General features: G+C 38.5%; 1 protein-coding gene across 1 annotated transcript in view; it reads right to left on the bottom strand.

The window, feature by feature from the left end:
- Window positions 1-8,494: 8,494 nt before the first annotated feature.
- cdh20.S (cadherin 20 S homeolog) overlaps window positions 8,495-24,151 on the bottom strand; it is a 265,825-nt gene continuing 250,168 nt past the window's right edge. Inside the window, exons 10-14 of the mRNA XM_018269486.2 lie at window positions 19,019-19,155; window positions 17,846-17,967; window positions 15,679-15,796; window positions 12,661-12,912; window positions 8,495-9,737 (exon numbers count right to left, since the gene is read on the bottom strand). Coding sequence (XP_018124975.1) covers window positions 9,244-9,737; window positions 12,661-12,912; window positions 15,679-15,796; window positions 17,846-17,967; window positions 19,019-19,155 — 1,123 coding nt within the window. The 3' untranslated portion in view covers window positions 8,495-9,243. The remainder of the gene's footprint in view (window positions 9,738-12,660; window positions 12,913-15,678; window positions 15,797-17,845; window positions 17,968-19,018; window positions 19,156-24,151) is intronic.

Raw genomic sequence — 24,151 nt, 5'->3', positions numbered from 1 at the left:
CCTCAAGATAGCGATTTAGGCAATGTATTGGATCTATATTATGCATTTCTTCCATTTCCTTGTTTCCCGCATTGAATATAGGGAGAGTAACTTCCTTCTTCAAATGAAATGGAGATACCACCTTAGGTAGAAATGACTTATCTGGCTTTAACACGACTTTATCATGCAAAAACAAGCTATGACTTGGACTGCATGAAAGTGCCTGCAATTCCCCCACTCTAGAAGCGGAAGCCACTGCTATCAGAAAAAGTGTTTTAAGAGTCAAAAGCCATACTGTAATAGTCTCCAACGGTTCAAAAGGATCCAATGACAAGGCTTTTAGCACCAAAGGCAGACTCCAAACAACTGCATCCCTCTTCACTGGTGGACGTAATTTAAGAGCAGCCAACAAGAATCTTTTAATCATAGGTTCTCCGGCCCATGAAACATTAGATAATGCTGAAATAGCAGAGACATGAACTTTAAGAGTCCTGTACTGAAGACCCTTTTCCAGACCCTCTTGAAGGAACCCCAAGACCTGGGATAATGAGATCTCTTCTGAATCCTCAAGTTGTCCTTTCCATAATAAGAACCTTTCCCAGATTCTATAATATGTCAAGGAAGTAGAAGGTTTCCTAGATCTTAAGAGAGTAGATACTACCGCCTCCGAAAGACCTAAGGCCAACAGCCTTTTGCGCTCAGTCTACACGCCTGAAGAGACAAGGCCCCAGGGTTTGGATGTAATACAGGTCCCTGTTTCAGAAGATCTTTTCTCCGTGGAAGAGGCCAAGGTGGTGCAATTGCCAGCTTCAACAGAAGTGGATACCATGGTCTGCGTGGCCACTTTGGTGCAATCAATATCATTTCCACTTCGTCTTGGATGACCTTCTGCAATGTTTGAAGAATGAGTGGAAATGGAGGAAAGGCATATAGTAAAAGACCTGTCCAGTTTTGTAAAAGTGCGTCCACTGCTCTCGCCTTCGGGCAGAACCTTCTGGAGAAGAAGACTGGACATTGGTTGTTGGACCTCGAAGCCATCAGATCGACCTCTGGCAACCCCCATCTCTCCACCAGCATCTGGAATACTTCCTGATGTAGAGACCATTCGTGCACTGACAGTATATTCCTACTCAGAAAATCCGCCTTCTGATTTTCTACTCCCGGAAGGTAACCCGCTGTCAAGAGTTCCAGATTTTTCTCTGCCCAAGACAAAATCGGTTGTACTTCCTGCAGTAAGGATCTGCTCTTGGTTCCCCCCTGCTTCTTGACATATGCCACCGCAGAAGTATTGTCTATCAACATTCGAACTGATGAGCCCTGGGCAAAAGAAAACAGAGCATTCTTCGCTGCCCTGATCTCTAATATATTGGATGGAACTCCCTTCTGTTGGCAAGACCATTGTCCCTGAACCCATTCCGAGTCCAGATGTGCTCCCCGCCCAAACGTGGACGCATCCGAGACTAGCGTCCTCCATTGAGGTTGAGCTAATGGAAGGCCTCTGCTGAGATTCTTCTCTGATAGCCACCAACTGAGAGACTTCTTGAATGTCTGTGACAAATGTATCTGTTGATTCCAATCTTTCTTCACTCTGTTCCATTGATCCAAAAAGAGCCATTGTGCTGGTCTCATATGTAACCTTGCCCATTTGGTGACTGGAATGGTTGCTGCCATGGAACTTATCAGAGACATGAACTTCTGAGCCGGAACTTGCGACTTTTCCAGAATCCCTGATACTTGGCAAATTAAGTCCTGAATTCTTTCTGGAGGAAGTGACACTGTCCCCCTCAAAGTGTCGAACCGGGCTCCCAGGTACTACAAGGACTGAGAGGGGACCAGATGGCTTTTCTCCCAATTTATTATCCAGCCGTGAACTTGTAAAAAATTCAAAACCCGATCTCGATGAGAAATGAGGGTTTCCCTGCTCCTTGCTGACAATAGGATGTCGTCCAGGTAATGCCATATGGAGATCCCCTCCAATCTTAGAGCCGCAATCAGGGTTACCAGAACTTTGGAAAAAACCCTTGGCGAGGTTGATAGGCCAAACGGCAGGCAACGAAATTGGAAATGCCTTCCTGCTAGAGAAAAGCGAAGGAAGCGCTGATGAGCCTCTATGACTGGAATGTGGAAGTAGGCATCTCGCAGGTCTATGGAGAGAAGCCAGTCCTCTGGTAGTATTGCCGCAATGATGGAAAAAATGGACTCCATCTTGAATTTCTGAAACTTCAGGTACTTGTTTACCTCTTTGAGATTCAGAATTGGTCTCCAGCCCCCCGAAGACTTTTTCACCAGAAATAAGACTGAATAAATTCCCTTGTTCACTTCTTGAGGAGGAACCAGAATTACCGCTCTTACTTCTAGTAGCCATTGCACATACTGATCCAGGGTTCTTTTCTTTTCTCCCGAAGTCGGGTTATGAGATACCACCATTCTGTCTTCCACTGGGACTGCGGAAAATTCCAGACGATAACCCCTCGTCAGGATGTCTAGAACCCACTGGTCTGAAATGGTAGTGTGCCAAACCTGACAGAACTCCCCTAGCCTGGCTCCCACTTTTTCCTCTGCCGGCGGATAGTCAGGAAGATTTCTTCGGCTGCTGGGTCGGTCTGGACTTATCACTGCTGACAAAGGTCGATTGACCCCTTTTCCAGGGAAAAGACTTAAAATTGTCTCTGGCTCCTCTAGCCGAATAGTTAGAGAATCCTGCCCTTGCAGATCCTCGAGACATAAAAGACCTGAATGGCTGGTATCTTGGTTTCTTTTTGTCTTGTGGCAGAAACTGACTCTTTCCTCCTCAGGCTTTCGTTATAACCTCATCTAATTTTGCACCAAACAGCCGAGAACCCTCAAAAGGAATGGTACATAAACTCATCTTGGATCAGGTATCTGCAGCCCACGGTCTGAGCCAAAGAGCCCGTCGAGCCGCCACTGAAACCGCCATAGAACGGGCAGATAGTCTTGTAAGATCTATCGCTCCCTCTGAGATAAAACCTGTAGCAATCTTCAGTTCCGTTAGGCTATCCGAAATCTCCTTCTTATCTGCTCCCTCCATAACGGCCTTGTCGATTGAATTAATCCAAAATGACATAGCCTTGGCCACCGAAATTAAGGCTACCGCCGGTTTGCATGCTGCCCCTGAAATCATAAACGCCTTTCTAAGGTCAGATTCTATTCTTCTGTCCATGGGGTCTTTTAGTGCCGAACAGTCATCAATTGGTAGTGTTGTCTTTTTGGCCAGATGAATGACAGCAGGATCCACTGATGGAGAAACCATCCAATCTTTAATATCCGCCTCTCTGAACGGGTATAATCTTGCAAACCTAGAGCCTGGCGAAGTAAAAGAGACTTTCTTAGCCGCCTTCTGCCACTCTGTCTTAATCAGATCTGAGACCTCTGCAAACAAAGGAAAAGTCTGACGGTTCTTTGAAGGGGTAGGTAAAATTTTAATTGTTTTAGTATCCTCCACTTCTTCTTCCACTCCCAAGGTGAGTCTTAAGGCTTTAATTAGGGGAGGAACTAATGAAAAGTCGAAGGATTCATATATAACTTCAGACTCGTCTTCTGAATCTCTAAAAGACTCAGTTGCGTTCCTTGGGAACCCCCCTTCTTCCTCAGAAAATTCCTCATAAACCTCCCCTGTTTCCAGGGTAGGCCCTTGTTCCTCTTCCAAGGTCTCCCTGCCCAAACCAGAGGAATCAGAAGCAGACCTGCAAAAATCTTTACAGCAGGTGTCACAGAATTTTCTGCCCAATAGAGGTGGCTTAAAGCATCCCACACATTCAGGTACTTTCAATTGGTTTCCTTTGGTCTTGCGTTTTCTAGGAAGATTTTCTTCAGGTAAGCTAAGACCAACCAAAAAAAAAAAAAAAAAAATATTTTAGAAAAAGAAAGAGAGAGAGAGAAGGAAAAAACACCCACAGAAAAAAGGAGGGACTTACCTAGCTTGGAAGGCAGAGGCACCTGAGGCTAAAGGATCCATAATTCAATCCCAACAACACCGTCTAAAAAATCCCCAAGAAAAACAATTCAAGTAACAATTAGGAAACCACATTCTATCCCACCAAAAACAGTAAAACCAAAATACCTGCAAGGTAGACTAATCCAACCAAAATGCAATGTGCAAACAGAGACTGTCTCCTTAGAGATCGAAGAACAAACAGGAACTAGTATATATAACCTAATATGGCTAACTCCTCCCCCAACATGGCCGCCGCCTGACTCCCCGACTATCACGCCGCGCCATCTTGGATGTGGCAAGGACACATCTCTCCCCTTTCCCCGCACGCAAGTGCGCTTCCGCTCACTACGGACCCCTGCAGCATCAAGACGCTGCCGAAGACCCGCGTCTGAAGGAGGAGAGAGGGGGAGAGCCAACCAGCGTAACTGCCAAGGCGCTAACCAGGCGGCGCAGAAGGACTGGGAAGTCAGGTGTGATGCGCCTAAGCGTATCAGCGCCTAGAGGGAAAACCAAATAAGGAGCTTATCACTGCTGACAATGCTAAGGCTAAGTTACCTGCCACCAACAACGGATCCTCTGTGTCACGAGCAACCTTCATGGCCACCCACATGACACGCCTCTAGGGACAGGTGGGTACTGACTTATAGTTAAACTAATAGTCAGGAGAAAACCCCCTAATATCCCGCTCCAAGCCATACAAGGAAAGGAGGAAGGGTCCCTCGCTCTGCCCCATGTTCACCTTCAAGATCTAATCGTATAGGGAAACGCAAGCCAGCCCTCTAGTAGTCTAAAGGCAAAAACAGAAAAGAAAATGACGAGGTAGGTGAGTCTCGTGAGTACCTTTAAGGTTTTAGAGAGGGAGGGACTATCTGGTCTGGGGGCAGGGATGGGAGGGGCCTCCCCGTTGTAATGCTGATATGGAGTGACCAGGAAAGATGCCTGTTGTAACTAGGGATGCACCGAATCCACTTTTTTGGATTCGGCCAAACCCCCGAATCCTTGGCGAAAGATTCGGCCGAATACCGAACCGAATCCGAACCCTAATTTGCAAAATTTGCAAATTAGGGGTGGGAAGGGGAAAACATTTTTTACTTCCTTGTTTTGTGACTAGTGATGGGCGAATTTATTCGGCAGGCACGAAATCGCGGCGAATTTGCGCGATTCGCCGCCAGCGAATAAATTCGCGAAACGCCCGCAAAAATTAGTGGAAAAAATTCGCCGGCGTCAAAATTTTTTTTCGAAAAAACGGGCGCCGGCATCGATAAAACGGGCGCCGGCGTCAAAAACGAGACGCCAGCGCCGTTTCGCGAAATTCGCAAATTTTTCAGCGAAGCGAAATGGCGCAAATTCACCCATCACTATTTGTGATACATCTCAGACGCTGATGTTCGCAAGAAAGAGGTGCTCACGCTCGCACGCTAGAGAAGTCCAACACTGATAAGATGATTTGTTTTTGTTTAACCACAAACCAACAAACAAACCTGCAGAGAGGGACCAGCATCCACCAGAATGCTTAATGTTTTTAGTATAACCAGAAATATATAACTTGACTCTTGCTTCTGGGTAGATATGTTATTATCATACTAACATATCTACTATAAGTATGCACTAGAGTTTAACTTACTTTAATTTAAAGCCTCCTTCTCATAATACTTACCTCGATTACATCTTTTTTTAGTCCAATGTCTCCTCGAGCATTCTCTTTCAGGTGAAGAAGTCAGCATGGTGTAGAATGTGGAATGGACGGCAATGTAATGGCATTCACAGAGGTGATCATGACAAGCCAGCATGTGTAGTGTAGTACAGCACTGACATCTACAGCTTTAAGCTACAGAATATGGAGAGGCTAAACAGATATGGATATAAGGTAAATATTAGGAGAAAGAGAACATTATTTAAAATTAGTGATGAGCAATTCCGCATTTTGCCATTCTCTGCATTTTTCTGCCAAACTGCAAAAATTCGCCTGGGGGTAATTCGCTGCAACAAAAAAATGCACGTCAAAAAAACCCATGGCAACAAAAAAAATAGCCAATGACTTTAATGCATTTGGACAAAAAAGTCGCCTTAAGAAAACAATGGCCATTGACTTTAATGCATTTGGAGTGGAAAAAAATCGTTGCGAGGGAAATTTTATTTGACACCCATTGACTTCAATTCGTTTCGTAAAGTTTTCACATTCTAATTTTCAGGCGAAACAGGACAAATTCGCTCATCATATTCAAATCAGTTGGCATATGAACTCTGGGGTATAATACCATAAATATAACCAGCTAGGAGAATCAGTATCATTCAGATCAGTCAATTAGACTTTTTTGCACATAAACATTTTCACTTGTATAATAGCCACAAATACCCTTACTATTCAGCTGCCATTAGAATGCAATAGCCATTTCATCAGCCACCTTGTGGCCTTAAGGCTTAAAGGAGAACTAAAGCTTAACCAGACTTAAAGGAGAACTAAAGCCTAACCAAAGAAGTAGGGCAGAAATGTTGTACATTATGTTTACTACTTTAGAAATGCTGAATCTGTAGGCCAGTTCAATAAGTTCAATATTTAAAAATATAGCATATTCATTTTTAAGATTTAGTTCTCCTTTAATTATATTACTGCTCTTTCTTACTTAGCGTTCTGAATGCTACCTGCCCTACTTTGTGCTCCACCTATCTACTCACTGTGTGTGTGGGGGTATTCATTTATTAATGGAGCCCATAGCGCTGTACTACTGTACTACTGTACTACTTACTGCCAAATGCTGGAATGCCTTTGTGTTGAAGGCCACTCTGATAATCACACATGCATTGTGGGTTAGGCACTAGGCAAAGCTGCAGCATTCACAACCAAGAATCCATAGGTTACATGTCCCTTGTGGCTTTAGGCGTAATGCTTAAAGTCTAGGCCAAAGCTTTCTTTGCTTTGAGTTCAAATTAACAAAACATTTTTAACACACCAATTGCTGTGTGCTGGCATAAAGCACACCAACAAATGCATGACTCTCTAAAACTTGATTTTTCAGAGGGGAAATACATTCCCCTCTTTACAATATGTTCACAAACATGATCAAAGTATGGTGGTTTGCTGTTATAAATGATTTCACTACACTTTGAGCACGTTTGACTTGCTAGAGAAGATGGTCAATGAATTCCAACAGGGTAATGTAATAAAAAAAGCACTACGTTTGTTCAGGCCTGTTAACCCATAGCAACCAAATCTCATAGAGAGAGCTTGCACTCTGAAAAAAACAGACACAGTGGTATTGCAAAAGATCTATATTTATAAAATAATAAGCAATCACAGAAAAAAGTCAGTTTGGTCATATATACAAAGTAAGACAAAACTGTCAGCAAAATGCAAAATTTAAGCATACATACCACCCAAATTTAATCAAAAGCAAATGATCAGAAAAAGGAAGCGGATACCTACGGATTGGTTGTGATTAATTGGTTGCTGTTAGTTACTAGACCAGTACCAAAATGTGCATCTTTTATTACATTACCCCCAAAGATGGCCAAATCTCCTAACATATCATTTAGCATTTTAATGGATGCATTTTAATGCAAAACTGTTACCTACTAGAAATACATATAGTAAATTACCATAACCACCAAAAATGTAAATGTGAAATGTAAAAAACCCCGAAAGGCATATTATTTCAATTCAGCTTTTTATTAAAGAAGTGCTAAAGTACTGGACATTCAGTACATCATATTTCATTACCAAAATTATCGACAAATGTACAAAACATTTTCTTACATTTCACAGTCTTCTGTGATGTTGTCATTGTTCTGCTTAATCAGAGATGTCCACTTTGCGGCCCTCCTGCTGTTGCTTGCAAGTGGGATTTTCAGCTCCTTGTAGTTCAGTGACAGCAGGAGAGCAGCAGATTGCACATCACTGCCTATATGATATAAAATACATATATGTAAACATTTCTTGGGTTAAACTGATGCACACTAGGAAAGCCTTCTAATCTACAGTACAGTGTACTCTTTAAAGGGATACTGTCATGGGAAAAAAAAAAATTTTCACAATGAATCAGTTAATAGTGCTGCTCCCTCAGAATTCTGCACTGAAATCCATTTCTCAAAAGAGCAAACAGATTTTTTTATATTCAATTTTGAAATCTGACATGGGGCTAGACATATTGTCAATTTCCCAGATGCCCCAAGTCATCGTGACTTGTGCTCTGATAAACTTCAATCACTCTTTACTGCTGTACTGCAAGTTGGAGTGATATAACCCCCTCCCTTTTCCCCCCCAGCAGCCAAACAAAAGAACAATGGGAAGGTAACCAGATAACAGCTCCCTAACACAAGATAACAGCTGGCTGGTAGGTCTAAGAACAGCACTCAATAGTAAAAACCCATGTCCCACTGAGACACATTCAGTTACATTGAGAAGGAAAAACAGCAGCCTGCCAGAAAGCATTTCTCTCTTGAAGTGCAGGCACAAGTCACATGACCAGGGGCAGCTGGGAAATTGACAAAATGTCTAGCCCCATGTCAGATTTCAAAATTGAATATAAAAAAATCTGTTTGCTCTTTTGAGAAATGGATTTCAGTGCAGAATTCTGCTGGAGCAGCACTATTAACTGATGTGTTTTGAAAAAAAAAATTTTTCCCATGACAGTATCCCTTTAAATTATTTATTTGGCTTCCATATCTAGCAGTTCTTTGCATTTGGCACATTAAAATTACCAACACTCATTTTTTATTTCAAGAAGTGCCACCCTATTATAGCAGAAATAAAACATGTACATGTACATATATATATATATTTAAAAAAAAACCTTCTGATATTATCTTTCTTTATTTGATATTAAAGTGAATGGTAACCCCTTGCCCCTTCCCCCCAGGAATCCTTAATAATTTGTTATAATCCATTAGAGTCCTCCTGATGATCATGGGAGTAGTTCAAACACAGTCTTATACGTTTCCCTACAAAGGAATGTGGTATCAATAACTTATTATGACAAAAGTTATTTCATTTTAGTGATCTGGAATCCCATTTTCACATGTAAAAGAAACTTTTGTCTCTTTGATAAAGATACACAGATGTCAGTGCTGTAAAAAATATATAGGCCATATAGCTTGTTATCTTCACCACCTTCTCAAAAGCCAAGAGATGTTTTTGTCTTTTTCTTGCTATATTTAATATCCTTATCATTGTCTATTCATTCTTAAACGTTTCAGATGTATTTCCCATTTCAACCAATTCTTCACAGCTGCCTTCTTCAGTTTAATCATTACTGAAAATAGTTGGGTTGACTTAGTGCCTTGCATAAAGAGTCTCAGTTTCCCTTGGTCTATCACAAAGAGCCATTGTTATCCTTGGTGCCATACATTTCTGCAAGTTTTTTAAACCGAGGACCCCAGTCAGTAAGATAGTCATAGCTCTGCTCTGAGTCTGTACTTAATGACTGCAATGAGCTTAAAGACTGGGCCACAGATCCCTCACCTTCAAACATATATGTCTGGAGAGAGTCAAAGGGAGGAGCACAGACATCTGTATCAGCTTCGTAAAGTTTAGCCAACATGTAGCTGTGAACATTATTGTCCATTCTACACGTCTGAGTCACATAACGGGACAAGCTCTCAATTTCAGGTTTCATGTCTTGTCTAGTTTTTCCCACGTGGGTTTCTCTTGGATTCCACAAAGCTGCAATATCAAATGCCTCGGTGTCTTCTTCTCCACCACCTTCATCATCATACCTAACAATGTTCTCATGGACATTATCCTCTTCATCAATAGTGTACGGCTGCTTTCTGTGCCTCCTCATGGACAGGATAAGTAAGACTAGGACTGAAACAGAGATAACACATTAATATTATAAATCAAAGCAAAAGTGGTCAACATGGTTTAAAATATATCTTAGTATAAATATTATTAAAGGGATTCTGTCATGATTTTTATGATGTATTTTTTTATTTCTAAAGTACACTGTTTACACTGCAAATAATTCACTCTACAATATAAAATGTAATTCCTGAACCAGCAAGTGTATTTATTTAGTTGTAATATTGGTGTGTAGGCAGCCATCTCAGGTCATTTTGCCTGGTCCTGTGCTTTCTGAAAGAGCCAGCACTTTAGGATGGAATTGCTTTCTGGCAGGCCGTTGTTTCTCCTACTCAATGTAACTGAATTTGTCACAGTGGGACCTGGCTTTTACTAGAGTGCTGTTCTTAGATCTACCAGGGAGCTGTTATCTTGTGTTAGGGAGCTGTTATCTGGTTACCTTCTCATTATTCTGTTATTAGGCTGCTGGGGGGGAAAAAGGGAGGGTGTGATATCACTCCAACTTGCAGTACAGCAGTGAAGAGTGACATGACTTTGGGCAGCTGGGAAACTGACAATATGTCTTGTCCCATGTCAGATTTCAAAATTAAATGTATAAAAAATTGTTTGCTCTTTTGTGAAATGGATTTCAGTGCAGAATTCTGATGGAGCAGCACTATTAACTGATGCGTTTTGAAAAAACATTTTTTTCCCATGACAGTATCCCTTTTATGCCCTGCAATGTGTGAAATAACAGATATTTTAATGAAACACTTTCTAGGACATATCATTTTTTGAGAAATTCAATTCCCCAGTAAAAGAAACCAAACAAAATCAATAGCAGACTTATGAACAGCTCATATCACTTTTCTATTGGTCTCGACTCTTTGATTTGAAGTGACCTCCCCAGCAAGCTAGCAAGTTGTGTATCACACTACAGTTCCCATTAATGACAGAATATGACAGCAAGAAGTATTACTGCATTCTCATTCTAACCCCCTCATTCTAGGAAAGTGATTGATGACTAATGGGCAAATTTAAATTGGTGAACACTGTATACAATTGCCCGGCTATTGAGAAAGAAAGGCCATAAATAAGGATATCAGAATCCAAACCATTTTAGCAGAGCTGTTAAATACATTAAAGTAAATAATATATCTTGTGAATACCAGTTATAAAATAAATATATAGCAGAGAGCTCCGTAAACAAAATACATTTTATAAAAGACCTGGTATTAAGATACAAATTGAGATCTGTACTACCCAATACACCTGTGGCATAACCAAAACCATTGGGTATTTTAATGGTGTTTCTATAGTCTGTAATTGGAAATAAAACACAATTGCCAGAATTTTGATGCTGCATTTTTTCCTTGGGTTGTCACTACAAATATCGCCCGTTTAATGCTAAACAAAAACTGTCCTTTTTCTCTTGCATTTCTTGGCACTATGAAAATATTCATATGGACTGTAGATTTAGACTTAATTTAAATTAGTACTGTGACTGGCGTCAATGCAGTCATTGGAAAAGAGCAAACAACATATTATTGGTTTCTTAGCCTCAGAACTTTAACGAAAAGCAGACAGTTTTTTATTTTTTTAAGGAGAAAAGACTGTCACCAATCTGTTAACAAAATGACAACAGCAGTGACCATAGACCTAGTGTAGGTTGCAGCTCACTGAATAAACAGAAGCTAGACTTTCACATGTTATCTGAAGGAAAAATACATGAAAGTATCAAAGACCAAGGGCAACAAACTCTGCTTTAGTATACTATACATCAATTGCCATGAGGTGTTAATAAGACCCAGAGATTCTTTGGCTGGAACAGAAACCATGAAATGCATGTGTGTGTGTTATTAGTGAATATAAAAGAATTGTATATTGGGCTTGACAAATGGAAAACATTTCAAGCAAGCAATATTTGACCACATAGCCACACTGAACAGGAGAGAAAGGAGGAAAAATAAATAAATATTGACATGCTGCTTTTGAATTAAATGAACCTACTGTACACTTGGGGGCCGATTCACTAAGGGTCGAATATCGAGGGTTAATTAACCCCCGATATTCGACTAGGAATTAAAATCCTTCGACTTCGAATATCGAAGTCGAAGGATTTAGCGCAGATAGTTCGATCGAACGATCGAAGGATAATTCCTTCGATCGAACGATTCGAAGGATTTTAATCCAACGATCGAAGGAATATCCTTCAATCAAAAAAAGTTAGCCAAGCCTATGGGGACCTTCCCCATAGGCTAACATTGACTTCGGTAGCTTTTAGATGGTGAACTAGGGGGTCAAAGTTTTTTTTAAAGAGACAGTACTTCGACTATCGAATGGTCGAATAGTCGAACGATTTTTACTTCGAATCCTTCGATTCGAAGTCGTAGTCGAAGGTCGAAGTAGCCCATTCGATGGTCGAAGTAGCTCAAAAAAAACTTCGAAATTCAAAGTTTTTTACCTTCGAATCCTTCACTCGAAGTTAGTGAATCGGCCCCTTGGTCTCATAACTGACTACATGGGATTTAGAATTGATAGAACTGTGCTTGCTAGATCACATAAGAACCTTTCCTATTCCTTTTTATAGAATAGATGCTTATGGGGGTCTCAGTAGGCAGAGAGCCATTTGCATTTACAAAGTATGAAAAAGGTTTCTATTCCTTTTATGTTATGTTTTAAAGATATACTGTCATCGTAGCGGTTTGTTGGACAAGCTAATAACTTAGGTGATCTCACTGCACTACACAGGTACAGTTACTCTGTAACCATCTATATTCCATTCAATCCATGTTTGTATTTTAAATTTGGTTATAAAGATTTTTTAATAACATATTTTTAATACCTACTAAGATATTAGTAATTTTAGCATTGTATATGCAATAAATCCAAATCATATTATACAAATAATGTTACAGCAAATATGCATTCATACTAATAAGGATGATACCTAATAGGACAAGAATGCAGGCCAGGATCGCTATAAGTGCTCCTCTGCTTAGACTGATGGGCAACGTATATGGTTCTGCATTGCACGACATTATATCTCCATCTTCATCACAGCTGCACACTTGGATAGTTAGTGTGCCAGTGCTGCTCAGCCTGGGATGTCCATTATCTGATATCAGGAGTGGAAGGTAAAAAGTGCTCTGTTCAGATTGTTTGAAGCCTGATCTTCTGGTTAAAATCCAAGCAGTGTTGTCTGTGCAGAAAGAAAAAAATAGACAAACATATAAGTATTACTCATAACATGATCAAAGTCAATAAGGTGTTACCAACTTGAAATTCTTATAGTAGAAAAGCAGATGGAGCAGGTAAAAATGTCAGTGAGTGCATGTGCCATTACATACTGCATGGGCTAAAAACGTGGAATTCGATACTGTTAAAGAGTATTTGTTTCCTGCATTTTGTTTATGTCTTTAGATTAATGGAGTTCTCTGAACCACTTGTTTAAATAAAAAAAGTAAAACATATTTGTAATTTTTATTGCACGCCACCATAGTCATGGTGTATTTTTTTATACGTATCACAGCTTTTGTTCAAGAACTCATTGTGCTTATTTTTAAACATGAATTTAAAAGAATCTGTTATTAAAAATATTTCTGCCGTAGTATAGGTCAGTCTGATTACAGCCGTAACATCTCAGTAATGAGTAGTTACAAACAAGGCATACAAAGTATGTAATGACTAGCCATGTAAAAGTAATGTTCTAGCCCCAAGAGACCAACACTATGGATACTTGATGTTCTATGTACCCAGTACAGTAAAGCTACAGATGAAATGGTTCATTACACGGACATTAGGCACTACCCAACTTGCAATCTCCATTATGCAGCATTTATTGTTCCATCTTGGCTGACCTTCAATCTCTCATTGATTTTGTTTGTGCAATCTGCTGGTGTACTGTATATCTCTCAAGATTGAAGACACTTGTCCATATGGTTTAGATGTGATGACAAGCACTTAGTAAATCTAAAGCAATTTGTAATGTAGTCAACCCAGAGAGCCAGTTTCCAGATACTCTATCATCCCTGATAGAAATGACCACACATCTGGCAGCATTTTCACTCCTCTTGGGTGTCGTTCCATTTAAACAATGTAATACCTGCATTCAGAAGAGCTGTGCCTTTTTTTTAATTTAATTTGTACAACCCTGATGATTATAAGTATTTTGCTTCTTAATAGAGATGATTGTAGTGGGTATCAGAAAACATCTTCTAAAAATATTGTGCATTATCAACATGTTCTAATGTAAGTGCTTATCAATGTGATCTTGGCATTGGCACATCAGTCTGTAAGAGCATAATGTCGGTAATTAACAATGCTTATCTATCTTTAGTTTCTAAGTAAGTAAGGGAAGATAAAACTTAATTTACAATCATTATAATTAAATGCACACAGAAAAACTAAGTACTTGGGTTTGATAACAGTATTTACATGCCCCTTTAGAATTACGCTCCCTATCTGTGCAATGGATCACCACCAGGCTTTGCCACAAAAAGGATGCCCAATGGGTGAAAAAAATTGTTGTGCGGCCAAAAATATTTGTCACCCATAGACTTCAATGCATATGGCGAATTTGTTCCCAATTCGCGAATGTTCGGCAAAGCAAAATGGGTCAGATTCGCCCATCAATAATCACCGTAAATATGTTCTCTGTACAGGAAATTTTGATGTACATGGTCTTACACAAGCATAGATTCTTCTTTATTCCTTCAAAACAAATTACATCTTTTATACTCATGTTAACATACAATCTATATGCTCCAGTCCCTGCTAGTGTAGGCCAAGGTCTTTGATGGGATGTGATGGGCCCCATCATCATAAATGATTTAAAGGCAGACTTTTAAGTAAACACTGCAGTTGCCACAAACTACCATGCAGTTAACCTTATGAAAAATCCCCATAATTAAGTACAAGTCCAACTGTGTCAATTTCAATGCATTGGCTGATATTGCTTTAGGCACACCTTCCCCTGGAGACCACAATAACAAATACTGGGGGAAAACCCTGAATTGTGGGTAAAGTACATGGTGATGTTGTGTCGAAGTAAATGACCTCTATATTTTTTAATAAGGCAGATGCACTAATTTATTTATCTATTACAGGTATGGGACGTGTTATCCAGAACGCTTAGGACCTGGGGTTTTCCGGATAACATTACTTTCTGTAATTTGGATCTTCATACCTTAAGTCTACTACAAAGTCACATAGGTTGGTTTTGCTTCCAATACGGATTAATTACATGTAGCTTGGATGAAGTACAAGGTACTGTTTTATTATTACCGAGAAAAAGGAAATCATTTCAATAAAAAGTTGCATTATTTGATTATAATGGAGTCTATGGGAGATAGTCTTTCCGTAATTCGGAGCTTTCTGAATAATGGGTTTCCGGATAACGGATCCCATACCTATATAGGCAAATTACTCTGCTAGGACACAAAACTCTTATGATTGGATATTTGCCAAACATTTTGTGATATGCATATTTTTATGGCCAACTCACCTTAGCTATTTAGAACAATAAAAAAGGCCAGCAATAATGCTGAGCTATTTTTTGTTATACATTTAGTAATACACAACTATGTTTTGCATTTACCTACTAACTAAACCTTATATACATATGTTTAGCCATGTTTAAAACAAATATACATACATTAATATATATAATATACACATTTTTATATAAATTGGGACTCTCCCAGTCTGGGCACTGTAGGAGTTAAAATAAATTCGAACCCTACAGTATTGATAGCTTTCAGTGCCTAAGCCTCACACATACATTAAGAAATGCTGTCTTAAATCTTTGTTTATTCTAAAATGCTGATGGTTGTTAACAGCAATCCAAAGCTCAAAGTTACGCAGTATCACCCTTCATTTTACAGTAGACCTGTACAGCCTTTTTAAATAGATGTAAAAGAAAAGGATTTAAATTGGCTTTTGAGAAACGCTATGTTATGAAAATTACCTTGGTTGTCACGTAAAGTGAAATTTGGATTGTTAGCTGCGTCCGGAGCCAAGCTGTAGGATATGTGTTGACCCTCTTGTGGGTCATCTTGGTCTACTGCACTAACGGTCTGAATCAGCTGTAATGCAAATACAGTGAAATAAAAGTAGAAGATATCAGAGAGAGAGAGAATGACCTTCTTTAAAGTGTTTAACATTTGCAGACGAAGAAAAAAAATTAAGACAACTTAAAGAGACATACACAATATAATCCAATAAATACAGTTTATACAGTTTATACTGGGGAAATGTATTCTTTGCAATTATAAACATTTGCTCCTTCTCTGCTGGTGCAAAGAGATGAGTTCTGTACAATAAAATCACTCGACTACCATACATACTGTAAGAGAGTGCATAAAATGGAAGGTGGTATGAATATGGACCCCCATTCCAAGTGACTTTAGAGTCATTTAAAAAAAGTATACAATATAAATATAAAAGTTTCTTCATAATGTAAAAAGGGTTTGCTATATGTTTTACCAAACCTAGTTCATTGATTATAATAGATGTATGGGAACCGCTTTCCATAATGCTCAATGACCTGAGAATTTCCAAATATTTGGTCTTTTCAAAATTGGAAGCACAATGTCGTTAAGACATTTGAACCCAATAGGATCTTTTGCCACCAGTATGAATTACTGCATATTACAAGGGTAATATGATGCATACAGAAAGTATATAAAATGTGTTATTAGGGTGAACTGACACGTGTATCTTTTATAAACCTTGTTCTTAGTAATTAATTATATAGTGCCAACATATTTTATATTGTATAACATCTGTAGCATTTAGGGGGTTATTTACTAAACTCCGAATACCCGAAATTCCTCTAAATCCAAAAAATTCATAATTTATTGTGTTATAATAGGCTTTTAAAAAAATCACAGATTTTTCTGAATTTATTAAACCACCAGGGCTAAAAAGCCCGAATATAAAAACACGGCATCTCAAACATGTCTAGGTTGCATAAAAGTCAATGGGAACAGTCCCATTGATTTTTGGTTGTGTCGGTAGTTTCGGGCAATTTCACAAAGCTTTCGGGTGAAAACTTTTCGGAAAAATTAGCAGAAGAAATTGTGAAAATCGGAGTTTTGCCCACAAAGCAAATTTTCGGAAAAATTTAATAATAAATAAGCATTAAAAACCCGAGTGGCTTGGAATTGAGTTGGTAGCAGGCGATATTGAGATAAATTTGGACCTTGATAAATAACCCCCCAAATCAGGTGCAGCCCCAGGGCCCCCATCCTGCGCCAGGAAGCCTACACATTGCGCAGCATGTGTGTGCACGCGTGAAATGTTTTTGCAGCAACCGCCCGTCAAAGGGAAGTCGCGGCATTGAGAAGCCTCTGCCGGATGCCTATGGCAGCTGCAACTGTTTTGATGTGCTGGTGCTGTTAAACTTGAAGATCGCACTCGCTGCAGGACACGGTCAGTACCACCACTTATCCTAAAATACACTCCACAATGAAGACAGAGCCGCACCTAAAAGAATGCACATGCCCGGAAAGCTGTACGTTGGCTGCGCTGCTTCCCTGCCTGCCACCCTGTCTGTAACGTGACAATTACGTGCAGGTGCACAGCAGGGGTCACGTGGTATACAGGATCAGCACGGCTCCAGCTAGAGGTACTGGCAGGAGGCAGCAACTATGGGGTATATTTATCAAAGAGTGAAGTTAATAGTGAAGTTCCGCCACTAGAGTGAAATTCCGCCACTGTCCATTTATTTCTATGGGATTTTTAAAGGCGTATTTATCAAAGGGTGAACTTTCACTTTCACCCATTGATAAATATGCCTTTCAAAATCCCATAGAAATGAATTGTGAGCTGCGGAATTTCACTCTAGTGGCGGAACTTCACTCTTTGATAAATTTACCCCTATGTGTGGAAGCAAATTGCTGGCCCCGGACTGCACGGATTTTTAATTTATTTATAATTAGGCTGGGACCCACCGGGTTTCTTCCCGGCGCCCCGGTAGGCTAGTCTGACCCTGCCCCAAATGTAGCTATAAAGTAACTATAAAAACACTAATAAGATGAGATATGAAGCTGTTAGAATCTGAAGATTTTGCAGGAATATTGTGGGCCAAATAACCTTACGTTTCTTACACACAGGAAAAAAAACCACTGTACCTGATCAGCCTTAGCATTTTCGCACATTAAAGTTTCATAAAACGTAGTGAATGTAGGAGCATTGTCATTAACATCCAGGACTTTTATTGTAACTGGCACACCGCCTATCTGAGTAGGGTTATCTAAAAAGAGGAAATGGAGAAAATGTTTGCAGGTCATTGGTAATGGCTTTCAAGTTTTATAAGGGAATGTGATAAAAATATGCATTATGGGAAAAACATTTTTACTTTATTTGCATTCGATTGCTATGAGTTTTATGGAGCTAAACATTATTTAGAAATGTAACTTTAAACACAATTTATCCTGATCTTGGCTGATTCAAATAAAATGAAAAAAGCAGACCCTATGCTATTTAATCAGAAATTCTGAACTGGTAAGAACTAATGAAGAAAAAAAATTACGTTGTGAATTCATCATTTCATAACGCATATGGTCTGAGCTGTTTAAGCCAATTTTAAAATTGAATTGTGAGAATCATGTAACCTTTAGCTTAACAGATATTGTATTAACTTCTGCAAAGGTCACATGTGCTATAACAAAGGGAGTAGGTGAAAAAGAAATATGGTCATCACTTAAGTGAGTTTTATGGTAACTTAGATGATCCAGTCACATTTTAAACAAGAATATATATTGGTCTATGGCAAATACTAAATCTATCTACAGTATCTATCTATTTAACACTTATTTTTACAATTTTGATATCTAATGGATTCAAATCTTATATTCTTTTTTCATTTCATAACAAATCACTCAAGATGAGTCATAGACAGATTTAAGCTGAGCTGTTTGGTCTGCTTAACTGTCAAACACCATGATTCAAGAGTATGCAGCAGCAAAAAGTATTGATGAAGAAGCACCCAAATATACTGTAGCATTTTTATACAAAAAACATTAAGAAAAATAACCAATGCCTCTTGAAAAAGAAGATGGATATGACTTCTTTTTTAGGCACAAACATACACACATTGCTTGTATTTGCTTTTTTTTTTTTTTAAAAAAAAAAAAAAAAACTAATTTATTTGATTATTATTTATTTTAGTTTTTACCCTAATAAAGACAGTATTACTCTGAAATGCATTTCTCAACATTGCATTTATATTTAATGGCATGACCTACAATCCTGTGAAATCATTCTGTAACCTATAAAACCCCCCATAATCTTGGATTACTCACTAATTTCTATGGCTAAAATAGTTATATTGTGCCATGACACTTCTTCCCTGTCCAAAGGCCTGGCGGTCATCAATGCTCCAGTGGTGACATCTACATAAAAATATCTGCCTGGATCGCTGTTTCTGTCGATAGAGTACCTGCAAAAGAATATTGAATGCATGTAATTCCAGAACAAAAGCATAGTCTTGGCAAATAATATTTGACACCTACAAAATCAATATTGTTTAAATAAACATGTTACTAAAGTCTTAGTTTGATTCACATTGTTGCGTTGTTTTTTTTCAGGGTGATCTTGACAACTAAAAAGCAAGCAATTCTTATCCACTTAATAAAGCAAGCAAGAGTGGAAAAATACCTTCCCCATAGCTTTGGTAGGATAATGTCCTTATAGATCTTATGTTCAGTGTCTCCATGTTTAATGACTGCTTTTCTGTGCAATATTTTTTCAGGCCTCTTCCCGCACACTAAAAATGTGTAATAATATACTAGAGCAACAAATAACCTGTAAAGTATATCCTTTAAATGGAGCATAGTGACCTAGACAGAGTTGTGCCTAGGGATCATTTATACCACACACCGCATTGAACATTTCATGTATTGTGAGAAAATTAAATGTTTCTTGAGTAGTCATGGAGTGAAAAGGGGGTTATTACCCCCTGTAAACTCATGGGAAGGTGGGAGTTATGGTCCCCCACCTTCTCCTGTGGCATGGCACTGCTGTATTACAACCTCCACTGTCATTGGTTGGGATGAGGCAGTGTAGCAGCCGAGGGGTTTACAGGTGACCAGGATTGGTGGAGGGCCCTGTAGGGGGATATGAAAGGCGAGCCAGGTATGTTACCTGCCTGTTTGTTCTTCAGTGTCACCTTCTGTGACAATTAATTTATATTATGTATATCTTATACTGTACATGATATTGAAAAAAAATAAAACTTGTAGAGTGAATGAGGCATGGAGTATAAATTATTTTGTTAAAACCCCGATCTTTGGAACCAACTGCAACAGATAGGCTCCAGTTGGTTCAAAAGATCTGGCAGCCATGGATAACATACAGGTTCAGGGATGTGTCTCCTGCTCAGCTCCTTGCAATATAACAACTTGGATCCTGAATTAGAGGTGAAGGGCAGTTTAGATACACAATTCACGTACAGTGCTACAAGTCTCCAACAATTTAGTGTTTATGTATTACTTTATTCTCTTTTTTATTTACAGGTTCTTACAAAAGATAACGGTTAATATTTACGATAATCTTCTATCTAAGAATGTGATTTAAACAAAACCTGCAATATACTCTATAGCTTAAAGGTAAAATGCTGATTTAACAAATTTAGGTTGATATTAGGGGATAAATTTCCGCAATGTTAATGCACTTATCCTTTTGTTAATTCAATACATTCTATATGTTTACTAAGCATGGTTGTTAACAGTCGAAAAATCTGTCAAATGTTTGAAATGGATATGTACTTTATTGCATTATATATAGCTACAAAATTCTCAGAAATAAAGGTATTAAAAAACCCCCCCAAAAAAAACCCTGACTTTTGTTTGGCATGAAATTAAGCAATGGTGATCTGTTGGAGAAGTTAATCAGAGGCTAGCTATCTATTTTGAAATAGAGTTGTTTTCTCCTGGAATTAAGTTTCTGTAAATGGTTAAAATAACCAATAATCAAGCAGCAGCCTTGCATCAAAATTGAACCTGTGTGTGTGTCTACAGTTATTTTAAGTTAATGGGTTGGTATTGGGGAGTATACAACCTACCTATCCCATATCAAAGATACTCACACAACAAATTAGTCAGCAGGATTATTTAATGTGCATCCCTATAATTAGGAAGTACAGTAATCACATTACTAGTCATGACAGTCTCCCTAAATAACAGGAAGTCCCACCTACTTCAACTGTAAAGATATATTGAACTTGCTAGATTTATAGGGCATGCTTTTGCTACAGTCTGTATTTCAGTTATAACATCAATGTAAAATATATGTTTGCTTTTAGTAGGTTCTACTTTAAAATGGCATAATTGTATAAAATTTGGTGTGTTCATATTCCTCAACATAGCCCCCCTGACTTGGATGGATTCTGTTCTCAAGTTAGCCTTGGTCACTACTACCCTAGCCTTGAAGTCAGAGCTACCTATTTGGCTGTAAGAGCAGTTCTTTGTTTTTGTGTTCAAAAGAGATATCTCTGTGTCCTTCCACTGGTAACTTATTTTTACTCCCATACTGTAAAAATGTACATAAACCCCGTGATTTCTTTGTTCAGGGTTCTGAATTTTGGTGAGTTTAGAATCCAGGGAGCTTTGTTTACTTTTTACCTCAAATGGTGTCTGGTACCTGAATCTTTCAGACAGTTAAATACTGCACAGTGATACACAGGCATTTATACCAAATAATTACATAGTTACATACATAGTTAAATTGGGTTGAAAAAGGACAAAGTCCATCAAGTTCAACCCCTCCAAATGAAAAACCCAGCATCCATACACACACCCCTCCCTACTTTTAATTAAAATTCTATATACCCATACCTATATTAACTATAGAGTTTAGTATCACAATAGCCTTTGATATTATGTCTGTCCAAAAAATCATCCAAGCCACTCTTAAAGGCATTAACTGAATCAACCATCACAACATCACCCGGCAGTGCATTCCACAACCTCACTGTCCTGACTGTGAAGAACCCCCTACGTTGCTTCAAATGAAAGTTCTTTTCTTCTAGTCTAAAGGGGTGGCCTCTGGTATGGTGATCCACTTTATGGGTAAAAAGGTCCTCTGCTATTTGTCTATAATGTCCTCTAATGTACTTGTAAAGTGTAATCATATCCCCTCACAAGCACCTTTTTTCCAGAGAAAACAACCCCAACCTTGACAGTCTACCCTCATAATTTAAGTCTTCCGTCCCTCTAACCAATTTAGTTGCACGTCTCTGCACTCTCTCCAGCTCATTTATATCCCTCGTAAGGACTGGAGTCCAAAACTGCGCCGTATACTCCAGATGAGGCCTTACCAGGGACCTATAAATGGGCATAATTATGTTTTCATCCTTTGAGTTAATGCCCTTTTTTATGCAAGACAGAACTTTATTTGCTTTAGTAGCCACAGAATGACACTGCCCAGAGATAGACAACTTGTTATTTACAAAAACCCATAAAAAATGAAATTAGGAGCGGTAGACACAGTGTAACGAAGGCAACCACACTGCCAGTTTGTGTAGATTAAACTACTAATCACAGAAGAAGAAAAAGAAGAAGTGAAATCAAAACACTATTAGTCCATAAACACTCACTTCAAAGCAAACTAGTTCAGTGTGGCGCCTATGTAGTATGATTGGCAAAACTGCCTTAAGTAAAACGTAACTTTTAATAAATTAGGCTAAAAAGAGAAGAGCGCCCACGAAAGACAACCCCACTGCTAATAGCCCATAAGGCCGCAGTGCAGGAACAATGTCCCTAAAAAACATTCAATTAAAAACCAGCAAATGGTGGAAACGGTGGTATCTTAATCAGCCAAAGAAAATACTTTGACGGTAGTAGTATAAACCATTGGTTACAGTGCAAACACTACCCGCTCCCACCCTTCCATTTGTGCCCCAAGTTAGTCAGCAAGAACCTGCCTGTCTACGTAGGGACAAAGTGGGAGCTAGGCTGCCACCGTCCACCTATGCCGCCCAATGCGTTTCGCTGACTACATCAGCTTCCTCAGGGGCATAAGTGGTGGGCGCTCATCTTTGCAAAGTTTAAATAGGCATTCGCGCCGCGTATTCGTGGCTGATTAAGATACCACCGTTTCCACCATTTGCTGGTTTTTAATTGAATGTTTTTTAGGGACATTGTTCCTGCACTGCGGCCTTATGGGCTATTAGCAGCGGGTTTGTCTTTCGTGGGCGCTCTTCTCTTTTTAGCCTAATTTATTAAAAGTTAAGTTTTACTTAAGGCAGTTTTGCCAATCATACTACATAGGCGCCACACTGAACTAGTTTGCTTTGAAGTGAGTGTTTATGGACTAATAGTGTTTTGATTTCACTTCTTCTTTTTCTTCTTCTGTGATTAGTACTACAAAAACCCATACTAAACATTATACAGTTATGGGATCCGTTATCCAGAAACCTGTTATTCAGAAAGCTCCAAATTATGGAAACACTGTCTTACATAGACTACATTTCATCCAAATAATCCTAATAATTTTTTCTCTGTAATAATAAACCAGTACTTGTTCCAAACGAAGATATAATTAATTATTTTTGGAAGAAGAACCCACCTATTGGGTTTATTTAATGTTTACATGATTTTCTAGTAGACTTATGGAAAACCCATGGTCCCAATCATTTTGGATAATAGGTCCCATACCTGTATTCCAAAATATTATTTAGACAACCTCATATGATATAAAAAAAACACATACAATATAACAATAACAAAAAAGACAAAATACATTATGTAACAGTCTCCTTTAAAAATAGTAATGAGTATGCCCTTTGCGAATCTTTCTTAGCTTTATTTTTTAAAAAGAAATGAATATGTGTTCACACTTTATAAAGTAATTTATGCATTGCGGTGTTTCAATTAACATTGTACCGGCTGTCAGCTGCATAATACATCCAATGCCCCAATAAGCATCCTGGGTTATCCTCTGTAAGCTTCTTTCTTTTGAGAACAATAATGCTAAATAATGAATTTTATAAAGCCTAATCAACACACTACAAAGTATTTGTCGCTTTACCAAGACACAAACCTACAGCAGTTATTCAATTTCATTTATGGTTCTTCCATCAAGTTCTGTTTTTCAAACTTTTATATAAAAGTATTTTTTCTAATTAGTTGACAATGACATTATGTAACCTACTATTCATTCACTAGGAAGACTTTTACTGCATGAAAATATGTAAGTGAATTCATACATGAAGTTGTATATAACTTGCCCCAATTTGTGAATTACTTTTGCCCCTCTCTCCAATTGTATTTTTCCTTTTTAAGAGAGGTATACAAGATTTACAATATATTGTTGTTGACTTTCCCCATAAATATTTTACTTTCCAATTTTACATGTATTACTGTCAGTCCTCAAGCATTTATATGCATGCATAATTCCACTTATCTGGCACAAGCAAAGGATTGTTAGCAGTCAAC

This window comes from Xenopus laevis, chromosome 6S (genome assembly GCF_017654675.1).
Source record: "Xenopus laevis strain J_2021 chromosome 6S, Xenopus_laevis_v10.1, whole genome shotgun sequence".
Taxonomy (NCBI): domain Eukaryota; kingdom Metazoa; phylum Chordata; class Amphibia; order Anura; family Pipidae; genus Xenopus; species Xenopus laevis.
This window is presented reverse-complemented; position numbering and strand designations above follow the sequence as displayed.